This window comes from Cynara cardunculus, assembly GCF_001531365.2.
Source record: "Cynara cardunculus var. scolymus isolate 2C chromosome LG 6, CcrdV1, whole genome shotgun sequence".
Taxonomy (NCBI): Eukaryota; Viridiplantae; Streptophyta; class Magnoliopsida; order Asterales; family Asteraceae; genus Cynara; species Cynara cardunculus.
In genome coordinates this window covers 3,271,023-3,285,203 of record NC_037533.1, presented here as the reverse complement: position 1 = coordinate 3,285,203, position 14,181 = coordinate 3,271,023, and the positions used below count along the sequence as shown (strand labels likewise).

General features: G+C 37.3%; 1 protein-coding gene across 3 annotated transcripts; it reads right to left on the bottom strand.

The window, feature by feature from the left end:
* Positions 1-302: 302 nt before the first annotated feature.
* Positions 303-11,952, bottom strand: LOC112514388 (sterol 3-beta-glucosyltransferase UGT80B1). 3 transcript variants are annotated; one of them, XM_025120830.1, is made up of 15 exons: positions 11,795-11,952; positions 11,078-11,418; positions 9,325-9,485; positions 8,867-9,109; positions 8,516-8,627; positions 8,196-8,366; positions 7,652-7,715; positions 3,192-3,249; positions 2,920-3,094; positions 2,697-2,827; positions 2,495-2,597; positions 2,138-2,214; positions 1,929-1,976; positions 1,589-1,738; positions 303-742 (listed from the first exon to the last, which is right to left on the bottom strand). In XM_025120830.1, the coding sequence occupies exons 2-15, from the start codon at positions 11,259-11,261 to the stop codon at positions 533-535; spliced, it is 1,887 nt and encodes a 628-aa protein (XP_024976598.1). In that variant the 5' UTR covers positions 11,262-11,418; positions 11,795-11,952; the 3' UTR covers positions 303-532. The 3 variants fall into 3 exon arrangements, with proteins under 3 accessions (XP_024976598.1, XP_024976599.1, XP_024976600.1); XM_025120831.1 differs by lacking the exon at positions 11,795-11,952 and adding an exon at positions 11,539-11,775; XM_025120832.1 differs by lacking the exon at positions 11,795-11,952 and adding an exon at positions 11,593-11,775.
* Positions 11,953-14,181: the final 2,229 nt, after the last annotated feature.

Here is a 14,181-nt window from a genome sequence, read left to right as displayed (position 1 = left end):
GTCATTCTTAACCATTAGTTTCTCATGAATCATGACCATCTCAACCAATGACCAGTACCAGGCTTAAGATCAATCTGTGTTCATACCCAAGCTAGGGACCAGGACGCAGATGGAACCAAGACCGGACCAGACTCATTTTCAAATTGAAGTGATCAAAGCAACCAGGACCAGAGGACCCAGATGGAACCAGGACCGGAACCACATGGAACCGGGCTGGGCTAGTTCACACCGACACTCATTTACAAATTGAAGTGATCATTCAAGATGAGTAGCTACAAGGATCAATGAATACAAAAAAAATATGAAAGAAATGATCATACCTTCATTCTACAATACAAGAACGAATCACTTGTACAACTATCCATGCACAATGTACAACTGATACCCCGAAAGAAAAACTAACTTGAATATTGTTGGCCTTGAAAACAGAATGAATGAAATCAATATTGAAGTTGTAAAAAAATGAATGATATGCAGTGAAGTGTATAGATAGAGATACATACATACATACATACATACATGCATATTATATCTAGGAAGTACCACAGCCACAGTATAATCCAATCTGAGTAAACAGCCATTGTAAAGGGTTTGGATGATCATCATCATCTTCTTGTTTTGAAGGTAGAGTTGACGAGAGTGGCATATCTGCTGGCAAATGCCGATGAAATGCATCAACTGCATTCGCGACCCCATCTTCGTTTTCTATTAGTTTTGCCAAATCCATTGCTCGACTTTTCACCTATCAAACATTTTTACACGATAAGAGTCCAACTCAAATGACCAAGTAATTCCTATCTAATAAAATCTACAATCAAGAATAAGTATTTGTTAAAATTTCTTTCCATAATGGCAAAACAAGAAAATCCTGCCGAAATCAATAGTCTTCAAGCGTGAGCCTTGAGACTTCCATTTTGTTCGACTCAACGAACGTTCTTGGTAGGGTTGGCGTTTACTATATAAAGTAGTATGAGTTTATGAGACCTCATGAAGTTATTCATTTGTGGTAATTGGAAACTAAGGAGCCGTTTACCAAACTTTTACTTGGTAAGAGCTTATCTATGAGCATGGCAAGGACCGAGAATTCTTACCCGGTGAGAGGCATAGCAAAGACCAAGAATGTTACCTAGTTAAGTGAGGGAGTAGAATCTTACCCGGTAGGCACTTACCACAATCCATTTTGATGATCAATAATGTTATATAATTCTTATTGATATACTGGCATTACCAAAAGGCTTCACGAACACAAGTTAACTCTTTGAGTAGATGACAGATACGCATAAATCCCTCCCTCCCTAGACCTAGACCTAGACCTACTTCCGAGTGGTATATGTTGGGTTAGTCTGGTTTGGTTTGGGATTGTATCAACTGGAACAAGATGTTTAACATTCTTGATATGCTTTTAAACTATCGCTCTTCTAGTGCATGTGCCTTTCGGTTTCTAGCAGACGAAAACCAAGACTCTCCAGATTTGTTTAGACATTCAATTACTGAGAATCCATGGTTACTCACACCTTTAAGAACCAAACGAATTCAGTATACCCCACATTTTACATAGAAATTGAATGCTTCCAATCATTTTACTTACCTCTGGCTGCAGCATGAAATTTATCGAATCTGAAAGTGCTTCAACACTGAGCTGATTAATTGGGATTGGATTTGGCCCCAGTCCTCTATGATATATTCTATCACCCCAAAAATACTGATCTCCGAAGAAGGGGACAATAGTTGTAGGACACTGCATTTTCACATTACGAGTATATATAAAACAACCATAACTTGAAGAACTCATCAAATTGACATTTATAACAAGTAGTACAGGTTAGTATATATATATATAACATACAAGACGTTCTCGTGTTAAATTCATATCAGTTCTAAATCAAATAAATATAAGCAAAAAGTAAAAAATCAGACTAAATTATTACCCCAGCTCTCAATCCTGTGGCCGTTGTTCCAGCACCTCCATGATGAACCTGCGAAATTATAAAATATATTTTCAATTTATTAAGATTCCAATCGTGCATACCATTTTCCTTTATTATCTGAACATAGCATTTCCCATAAAAACATATGAACAAGAGGGGTTTTTGGTCCTATTCGTGTAGACGATTTAACATATTAATACATTGCTCACCACGGCTGCACATTGAGGGAATAGCCAATCATGAGGGCAATCCACCAGAAGAAAAACATCCTCAGGAATTTCTGGAACTGCAATCACGATTTTACCCCAAAGGGTCAAGAAATCAAAAAAGAAATGAGGTCAAACAAACCAATTTTCGTATATGCATTTGAACATTGGCTTTATAAGGCACTTATGTAATTCAAAAGGAAGCTACAAGTGGTAAGATTGTTGACATGAAGCATAAAGTGGCCAAAAATTTGTAAGACTTTAACACACGTCCTCAATCATCAACAACCGTCAAGAAAATCTTTTTATGGTGTAAGAAATAAAAGATAAGTTCTACACTTTATTGGAGAAGAAACTTACAGGTCCCAAGATCCCCCCAACCTCGGTCAATTATCCCCCTTTGTCCCGTTTTTCTCAGAGCCTCCAAAATGATAGTTGTGGTTTTCACTGAATCTTCAAGAGGCTTAGAAAGAAAACAAGTTAAAGATTAGTTGGTTTGATCTCAAAAGTAAAATTACAGCAAGAACACGACTAAACTTCGTTATAAGTTCAGTCCCCATACCATACTCCCAAACCCAATATATATGGGACTTGTTCCTTTTCCAATCCATTGAATGAATTCTTCAGGAGGTTGATACTTGGAAGCAAGATTCAAGAAGCAATAACCAACAACATCGACCAGCGGACCCCAATCTGCAAATGAGACCCACAATCACACTTCCAATTCTTCTCATACAACGAAAAATGGTAAGCGGCCAGAACAAACTTAGAGGATGTATTCTTACCACTTGGTTTTGATACAACATGAGGACTCCACATGTAGCCAGTTGGGAAATGAGATATTGAACCACGATACATGCTAAAGTATGCAATGGGAGCAAGATTCAACTTCTTCCTGAAGTCATTTATATATCCTCTTATGCCCCACCAGATCAGAAGATCCACAACTATATACGAGAGCTGGACAAAAAGGTAAAAAGAAATCTTGTAAACATTACGGTTAAGAATCTTTTGCAGAACTTCCTGCGAAATGGTCAGAAGATAAATGAGAATGTACCCAATAACCAGCGCTTTGAGGAACACGTGCCAATGGGGAAGGAAACTCAGATGTCGGCCTGCCTATAGAAAAGAGATGTAAGAACTAAGAAGACACCACCTTTAGACAATAACCACTAGAAAATGAAGTCATTTTTAAATATAATATTCTTATGAAGATTTTTGAATTTTTAGTGAAGATGAAGGATCCACAGAAACAAAATTTACTACACCCCCTCCACCCACCAATATTTTAAATATTTAAAAGTGTGTTAATTTTGTGGTTTGTTATCTTTATATAATTTGAAATTATCCTCATCCTAACTACCCAGAGCTTTTTATATTATTGATAATAATAAGAATATAATATACAATGTGCAAATAAAAAAATGCTATACACTAAAATGAAATTCCCAAAAGATGACTGTTGGAAGATTAAGATGGTTCTGGCTTTCGAGCGGGCAGATTCTCTCCCAAGGCAATCGGCTAACCGAATACAAAAGAAGTCCGGATACCCTAAAAGAAACGACCCCTCCACGATCATAAAAAGTAAATACAGGAGTACCCTCCCACTACCAAAAAGTTAATTACAGAAATACCCCTTCTATTCTAATGTCTAATTCTTCACTTATGAGCTCTCCTAGCATAAGTAAATCCGACTGGGGGTTGACCAATACCCCTCCAAACAGTTTCACCTTGTCCTCAAGGTGACAGTCTGGACATTGTTTGATAAGAGCTTCAAATACTTCTCGGGATGCTTCAAACTCCGACATTCCTATATTCAACACAAAACCTCCAACTATCATCTTTCTTTGAAAACACAACGGCCCCATGTAATTCGTCTAAAAGCTCATCGATAACAGGGATCGGAAATTTGTCAATTAGTGTATATTTGTTGGCTGCTCTATATTCAACACAAAACCTCCAACTACCATCTTTCTTTTTAACTAACACTGGACTAGAAAACGGGCTAGTACTATGTTCAATAACCCCTGCCTCCAACATCTCTTCAACCATTTTTTCGATCTCATCCTTTTGATGATGAGGGTATCGGTAACGCCTAATATTAACCGCTCCACTACCCTCCTTTAACACGATTATATGCTCCTTACCCCTTGTTGGCAGGAGACCCTTCAGCATATTAAACACCCTTTCATAGTCTGCCAACAAGGTAGATAAGGCTTCTAGATCATGCGGATTGTTGGCTGCCATGGCTATGAGAATCCCTAACTCCACTAAAACTCCATGACCCTCCTGTTTAATAGTTTTAGCCATTGTTTTCAATGATACAAACTTCAACCAAGCAACGAGTCACCATGAAACATAATTGAATCATTACCCAATCTATATTTCATAATCTGAGATTTCCAGTTGATGTAAGTGGCACCCAAAGTTTCGAGCCACTCTGACCCCCCAATATTACATCTGAATTTCCCAATTGGATAGGCAAAAATTCTTCCCTTAATCAACCCCTGTATGTCAACCTTAACTCCTCTGCAGATGCCTTCCCTTTTTATGGTAGATCCAGTACTTATAGTAATATTATATTCCCTAGGGCTTTCCACAAACAATTGAAGCTTCTCCACTATATTTTTTGAAATAAAATTATGTGTGGCACCACTATGAATGAGCACCACTACTTTATGTTCTTGAACATTCCCCTCCATTTTCATAGTTTTTGGGTTAGTTAAACCGACAAGGGAATTGAGATGTACCTCTACATTTTGACCAACCTCCAAGGCATCTGCTGTTCCCTGCTTGTCGTCTTCTTCTTTCGGTTCGTCTTCATCAATTTCAATATCTTGCACCAATAAAACACTTACCTCCCTCTTCTTACATTTCTGCCCAGTAAATATTTCTCGTCACACTGATAATACAGACCCATCGATCTCCTCTACTGTACTTCTTGGTCGGACAACCTCCGATATTCACTACCAGCTGATGCCATGGGAGTTTTTCCAGAATTATAGTTTAATGGCTTCTTTTCTGCAGTGACCCTTGGCAGGGAGCTCAATCCAGCATTTTTCTCTCGTCCCAAAATATGATTCTTAACTTCTATTTTCATGGCCGTTTCTGTTGATTCACTCAGATTGATGGGTTCATAAGCCTCAACTCTGCCCTAATTGAAGCTTCTAGACCATTAATAAATTGACTATGAAGTACCTCTTTGGTGATACCATCTAAAGGGGCTGCCAATTCAACATATTTCCTCCTATAATCTGCCACCGACCCTTCTTGTTTCAATGCCAAAAATTGCTCGCACAAGGATCCAACAGTAATAGATCTGAATTGACGGAACATTGATTTCATTTCTTCCCAACATAGGATAGGCCTCCTCTTATGCTCCCATCAGTACCACCTTAAAGCATCTCCCTCAAGGAATAACCGATACTTCGATTTGTTCTGCTTCATTCAAGCGATTCAGAACAAGTATCATTCAGCCCTTAGAATCCACCCATCAGGGTCCTTTCCGTCGAACATTGGCAGCTCTAACTTTCACCCTATGATTGCTAAAAACTGGCCAGCATCTCCACCATCATTTCTTTCATTTTTTGCTCCCTTTCTAGCAGTATCCAGCATGTCTTTCATTATCCTCCGATCCTGATTGCGGTCCTCCTTTCTCATCTTTCTGTTTCACCAACGATTCCAGATGACGCATCATGGTTTGAACATCTTCCTTCAGCGACCCAATCTCCAATTAGAACACCCCCATGCTACCTTCGATGTCATCCATCCTTGAAGCTACACTTCTTGTCATCCCAGAGATTGACTGGTTTGATACCAATATGCTATACACTAAAATGAAATTCCCAAAAGATGACTGTTAAAAGATTAAGATGGTTCTGGCTTTCGAGAGGCCAGATTCTCTCCCAAGGCAATCGGCTAACCGAATAAAAAAAAGGTCTGGATACCCTAAAAGAAACGACCCACCACGATCATAACCCTCCCAACTACAAAAAGTAAATACAGGAATACCCTCCCACTACCAAAAAGGTAATTACAGAAATACCCCTTTTATTCTAATTCTAATTCTTCACTTACGAGCTCTCTTGACTGGGGATTGACCAAAAAACTACAAAATAACATAAACGGAGAATAATTTTTTACATATTGTGTGTTTGCACATACTCCTATGATACTATGCTACGTCTCTCACCCATCTCCTAGTATTTCTGTTTTGCAAGCAGAGGGTTTTCACAGAAACAGCCTCAATACTGGCACGCTCTGTACATCCTACACCCTCAGACCCTACCAATGTGCGAGATATACTACGTCTGTTTGGTTTGGCTTGTTTTGGAGGATAATTTTGTGCTCAAGAACATGACTCTAACAATCATGATAACATGTGCTATAAGTTGGTCATATAATAAACTTATGAGATTATCATGATGTTAGATCATGAATTCCATTTGTGAAGTTAAGCCCTCGTGTAACTCTAGTTGATTAAAACAACTATTCTACTAAACCCTACGTGAAGATAGAAGGAAAAATAAATAGAGGAGGTTAAGAGAGGGAGACAAAGAGAATCAAACTTCTAAAGAGAAGTTTCAACTCATAATTTTAATACCAACTAGCTTCATCTTAATTATAGGAGATAATTGATGCAACTATCAAATTATGGAATAAGTGAGTGGACCTTGTAGGTATCGTGTGTCTATGAATCTCTGTTTGGTTGTGCATGTTTGTGTAAACTAAGTACACTTGGTATTCAAACAAAAAGGTACAAGAAGGAATCAAATAGAAGAAGAGGTTACAAGCTCTTGCATGGTCCAAAGATTTTAGAGAACATATACAAGTGAAGACCTGCAAAATTATATGCCAAGAGATGATGATTCTGGCAAGTGGGATTGGACCAAGCATCTCTTGAGGGTGATGTTTCTAGTTGTTTCACCAGGATTTTTAATGGTGGGTATGGAACCAGATTTTGATCACTACTTGGCACTTATTCCTAACAGTTAGGAAGATTGTTCGTCAATCTCATCCTTTTGTCTAAGTTTATATCAGAATGCTAATGAATGTACAAGACAAATCGTTGTATTGTATATAATTTTCGTTTTTATGTTTCCTGCAACAAGTATAGTGTATATGTGTGTGTAGTAATCCATCCTGATACTTAAGCGAGGATATTGTAACATCCCTTCCCACCTTAGTAACAACTCACCATGATTGTAGATTATTTGGTTGTCGTATTCAATAACTTAGCTTAATATTATACATAAATCATCAGATATCTGGCTTGGAAAAACAGCTCTCATAAATGGCCCTTAGGTTAATCTATTCAAGCCCAAAAACCTATTATTTATCCTAGACCACCCTAGTGATTTGTCACCAAATCATTAATGACTTAGCGGAAATCAAGGCCATAACAAATTAAGCAGAGTGACTCAACCGCAATATATTATTACCATAGAACTCAAAAGCGAGCATAAATAAAAGAAGCATAATTCCGTCAAAGTAAAAGGAACTTCAATCAAAACTCACGTCCAAGGCATTGTGAAGAACATGTGAAGAGGTACACCAAGAGCTTCGGCAACATGAGCATGCCCTATCAAGTGTCAACCAAAGAAACATGTTAACACAAATGATGAATTCTTTATGCTTTCAAGGTTTCAATATGGTTATCAAGACAAATAATGAATTCTTTATGAGACAAATTGAACTCCCAAAACCTATATAAAAATCTTGGAAGAGACATAGGCTAGTTTGGTAAAAATAAAAACCAACTATGAGCTAGATGATAGGGTAAAATCACCTAAAAGGGCATGTTGAACTTAATTGGAAAAAAAATGAAAATATCCCCTGAAGCTTATTGAAAAATGCTACTTGAAGTAGTTTCTCAAAAAGCTAGCTTATAGCTACCAAAAGGGGCTTTATCAATAAGCTAGCTTAACATTGCCAAATATGGCCTTAGTGCGTGGTAGAGTTTTTTCATGCAACGAGGTAGATACAATGCACCAGACGCTTGATACATACCCTCCTCCTTATTCACAAATAGATATGTAGGAGAAGCACAATATAAACTCACCATAGGCAGGAGGATTTGCAATAATTGCCTGAGCATGGAAAGCTTTTCCAGTTTTCAGATCTGGTTCTGTGCATGCTGGAAGAAGAGATTCAATAATTGCCTTTAGTTGCTTCCTCTGTGTAGATATTTCACCAGGTGCTGAGGGAATAAGACCTTTATTTCTTGCCATATCTGAAGTTCAAGAAACACAACAATATTTTAGAATTTACATTTATGTTATGGGACGGGCATCAAACATGATTGTGATATGTGTTCCTAATGGAGTTGCAACGAGATGGTTCAATAGAGCGATAATTTGTTTGGTGCCAAGGACCTCTTACATCCTGCCAAAATACGAGGATCACCGCCCAAAGGATAGAAGTCTACACCAGCCGACTCTACGAAAGAGCGGAAGTTTGCATGTGTCGCTAACCTAACATGATGACCGAACTCCTGCAAATATATATACAAATATTTTTTGTAAGAAGGGCCAGAAAAGCAAGAAATGCATCATATACTCCCTCTGTCCTAGAGAAGGAGTCCACTTCAAATTCTAGAGGAAACCTAAAGAAAACTTTTTGAATGATTTTACACAGCAATTAATGAAATGATCCTTTAAAATGTTGAGATATGACTCCTTTTCCATGGCCGGAGGGAGGAGTTTGTAAAATGGAGTCTTCTTTGAGACATGCCTGAAGTCTCTTTGACATAGCAAGAAAAGGTTGAACATCTCCTCTTGTTCCCACCACAAGCATTGCAATCTTTAGTTTCGGAATAGATTTGTTAGAATCCGTTACGATGAATTCCATGTCTGGGTGAAACCCTTCAACAGATTGGTACTCGAACAACTCTGAAGCTACAGGTGCATTCTTAGATAGATCCACCTCCACCGTACCATCACTTTGGATCTTTACAAGTTCCACAATAAGCTTTTGCTGGAAGACATAATGGAGAAAGAAGAACATAAATTATGGAAACATACAAATAAGACAAACATGAAAACTCAAAATCATTCATCAGCCATGATAGTGAATTAGCATAAATACAGAAAACAAGTTAATACGGCTAGAAATGCATATGTTTATGCAATTTAAGCATAAATAGATGCACGTGTGAAATTACAGTCTTTCTAGGTAAATCTAATACTCACCTTTTCACGCTCCGACAGTCGATCTAACTTAAGTTCGTGCTTTGGAATCCATGATTGGGTCCACCACTTCTCAGTCATCGACCTAGAATATACAGCTTCCTTGGTTTCAGGAAATAGATTTCTGCGGACGCTTGCAGGTGCAGTAACGCTGTGATCCAAGGCTTCAGGAAAGAAACAAGAGTTAAATTGCTGAACCGACGAAAAGTAACTTCTATATGACAATATAAAACTAGAAACGTACAATTCGCTTACCACTTTCAACACGTCTCCACGGTTCAAGTGAAATTATACTTATTTACATGGAGCAGTTAAGTTTAGATATATAAATTTTAGTAAGTAGCCTACTCTTTATCCTAGAAAATAACCATCATATAAATACAGTTATCAGAGTAATATTTATTCAATCTAGGAAAGATAGTTTACAAACATCTAATTTATCTTGATGTTAAATTTTGGAATAGGATGCGTTTTTTAGACAAAGATCGATTGTAAAACGGACCTTCTTTAGGAACTACCCAAATTAAACAACAAGTGTGTGCTCATTATTTTAAGGACTATCATACATCAATTTAATATGGTACATGACAAAGACTATAAGTCAACAAGTTCAACCACCTTCTAGAACTAATTTGCTACCATTTGGAGCAAACAAGGAGCTAGCCTTGTAGCAACAGTAAAATTTTAGCAAGTTAGGGGTCTTGACGGAAACAACCTCTCTACTCTTCAGGGAAGAGGTAGAGGTAAGGCATGTGTGCATCTTACCTTACTCCATGTGGGGTTTACTGTGTTTGTTTGGTTTGGTTTACCAACTCTTTGGATGAGGAAACAAAAAATATGATTCATAATTTGACAAATATGGAGCAATCTTTGTCATTGCAACAATGTGTGTCCATTATTTGAATCAATACAGAAGGATAGAAGCAATATGTTATATGGCTCTTTAAAATTTTCTACAAGAAACCCCACCCAAAATATGAGAAACATGAATAAAATTATAGAAATTCTATCTAGTTTCCCTTTTTTCTATAAGATATAGTATGGAGCAAACACTGCAGCCTCATCAAAATATCTCAGAATACAGACATAATTGGGATCCCTTTGGCCATCACAATGTCGAGTATATATGAGAAAATTAGATATGCCATCAAACTAAACTAGCATATCTATCTCCAATGTATTAGGTAGATTATTACTCCAAAGCGCAAGGTGGATTATTACTCCAAAGCGCAAGGTGGACAGTAAGATTCAAATTGTCTAGGCATCATACTTGATTTTTTGTTCCAAACAAACCATCATCCTTACAAAAATGAAAGGAAAAAAAGCATAATCATGTAAGAATGCGTGATTTTGAATAAAATGCAGAAATGCTAATGAACTTGTTGTCCAAAAACCATCGATCATGCATATTGCATAATTTATTTTGTGATTTTACAAAAGGTTTGTTTGCATCAAAAGAACAAGTATGATGGTTCCAAAAACTAATAACTCCTTTACAATTAACAGGCTTATTCAACAGACATGGTACCAAGCATAAGTATCATCAACCTGAATGCTAAGAACAATGCCATACCCCCATATTTATATGAATTGTACCAAGTCAATACTGAAGCCTGTAAATGTCCATTTTTATGGTCAGTAATGCAGTATTTTTGGCAATTTAGCTTCAGAACACGATATAAAACAAGATTATACAACTAGACAAGTGTAAGGTTATAAAGAAGTAACAAAAAGTAATTAGATTATAGGCACTAACCCCTTCGAGGATGTGGTGGAGCACTATAACTCAATTCCTTGGATTTTGAGATCTCTACAGGTGATGAAACATCCTTGTGCATCAGCGGTGAACTAGTTGCACTCCGATTCTCCACCTCATTAGAAGCCGTGGCACCATAAGATTCTTCAGTTTTCCCTTTGCTTAAACTCTCGTCAGGATCCATTTCATTTGATAAGCTTCAAGACTCTCAATTGAATCTGACGAGCTCAACTAAGAAAACCCCAGCAGAACCCTTGAAGAACTTAATCCTTTTCAATACCCAAATTCTTAAGGTCAACAAAAAACCCACCAAAACCCTTCAAGAAACACGTCCTTCAAATCTGAAATTGCAGGAAATTCCCAAGGTTAAGAGATTCTCAAATCAACTCCGAAAGCTATTAAACAAAAACCAGGCGATTAAAGCAGGTGAAAACACAACGCTAACAGCCGATCAAGAATACCCAAATATTGGATTTCTTTGCTTTTTATCATTCAAAATGTATTCCAAAACGCACCACTCACACAACAACTTCCAATCAGCGAACACATTCTTCACGCACAATATTTCCGCATGACAAAAGAAAGTAAGAAACAGAGGACCCAAGAAGAGACGCGCACAAGAAAATTCATATCAAATGACCCCTGCTCCGTCAATTTAGGTAAGCGAGTTTATTTGATTTTAAAACAAAATAATAATAAAATAAGAGAAAAGATTACCAGAAAACGCTTAAAGAATGTACTTTGCAATCCTCTTGATAGACTTCCACAAGATTAAGGTGTTATAAATCAATGGAGACATCGATTACAGGTTGGGTATGGCGATATGTGTGACAAATGCCATCATTCTGCTTTCTGTGTTTATCGAGGAACATGTGCCTCAAAATTTGGTTGTGGGGTTTTGTAGTAAATTTGACTAATTGAAGTTGTTGTCATCTGCTGGGATGAACTGGACTTCTCTTCTTGGTCATTTTCTTTTCCTTTCGTTCTATTTCTAGTCCACATAATAGTTTATGTGTATGAACCCATTGCTGTTGCTGACCGATGAATGTTGATGCTGCCAGGGGTAAAAAAGTAATTTTAATTGTTGGATTTTTCATGATTTCTATTGGTTGTTTTCGAGTACTGGTTTTAAGTTGAAATGATTTTGGTTATTTTTGATGATTCGAAAATGGTACCAAGAAAGCAAATCCTCTATTTGTTGACGTCAATGATAAATTCCAACCCCACCCTTGAAAGATTCCCCCCCCCCCAAATTGAAAAACAACCGAGCATCTGACGAAGCAATAATCAATGGTCTCTGGCTCGTTTCCGCAACAAGGACAAAGTCACGAGTGAAAAAAATCATTTATCATGAAACACCGACCTTACCTATCCTTCCCCATCTATGATGCCACATGAAGATACACACCTTCTTTAGGATTATAGCACACCAACGTGTTGGAACCATGTGCGATGGAATCTACAAAAAGAAATTCTCCACCAAGGTTTTAAGAGCGTTAATCGAGAAAGTACCATCCTCGCTAAGCCACCAAGTCTAAGTATTCTTCTCAAAAGGACTCGAGGGCTGACAAGCAATGCCCGAGACAGATTTAATAAAGCGTTAGTCGGCCCCCAAACGAGAGGCAGTAGGCCTTCCAACAAGAAGGTTTAGATTTGAACTTATCAATGATTTCGATATAGTTCTTGATTTTATTCATGTTTTTTTCCAACCAGAAAACCAAGGTAAGTAAGCGGTAAGGTTCCGAACCCACAACCCATTTCTAAAGCCATAAATGAAATTTCACTTTTCGTCATTCCTACTTCATAAAACTTACTTTTTCCGATGTTTATTTTAAGACCCAAGGCCGATTGATAACATTTCACAAGTCCCATAAAGTTTCTAAGATTATTTGAGTTTCATTTGGCAAAAAAATACAACATCATCCACGAGTTGAAGATGTGAGACACATATGTCATTCTTTTCCGACTAAAATGCCTTCAAAGACCCCATGATTTAACGCCTCATCCATGAGCACATTACTACCATATCCATTTGTTCCATGATGTCCTAAATGTAAACCCAATTGGTATAATCAAATGCTTTCTCAAAAGCCACTTTAAATATGGTAGACTGTTTTGCGCTCTTTTTCATTGAAGCAATTGTAGCATCTGCAACAAGAATGCCATCAAGAATGGATCTCCCTTCCAGAAAAGCATTTTGGGTTTCACCAATTAGATTTCCAATAACCTTCTTAGGTCTCTCTGCCGATGTTTTCGCGATTATTTTATATAAGCATCCAATCAGGCTTATCGACGTAAAATCACCAAAAATTATAGGGTCCGAAGTTTTTCGGATCAAAGCCAAAAAGGAAGCATTACATCCTTAACTAATCCATTCCTTTTCCCAAAATCGATCTATTAGCTCCATCACCTCACCCTTGATAACATGCCAAAAATTCTTGATGAATTTAAAGTTAGAGCCATTTGACTCATATCCTTTTGAAGGTTCACAATTTTTTTTATCGCATTCTACACTTCTGATTCCGAGAATTTTGATTCTAAAAAGTCAACCTCCTTCCTTTTCAATCGCTTGAATAGATCACTTTGAATCTTTTCTCTAAGGATCCCTTCTTTCTTATTTCTCCAAACTTTTAAGTCATCCTTCAACATCTTTAATTTGTTGTTGAACACTTTATCCAGCTCCAAGGAGAGAACCCTCCTAGACCAAGCATTTTTCACTACCTCCTTGAAATCTGAATCGTTCATCCCGAAAACTATAAATGGTTTGGGCCCAAAATCTCTCACAACAGACAGAGCCAATGTCGTTAGATTTCTCCAAGATGATCAAAACTCTTCATAGACAAGAAATCGATCAAGTTTGCTAAATTTCATACCATCCTTGCTTATTCTTGTTAATTGTCTCCCTCTTAGTGGAATGTCATGAAGATTTTCATTTCATAATGAAATTAAAATCTATCGAAGTTCGTTTATTCATGAGACTATTTGTTGATCTTCTCTCTCAGTGATTTAATGATAATCCCTTTTTCCTTTCGATGTATTTCTGTATCTGTTATTTCAGTTCCAGCGATCATACACTGAGCTTGTTCAGTGATCGCTGAAGAACT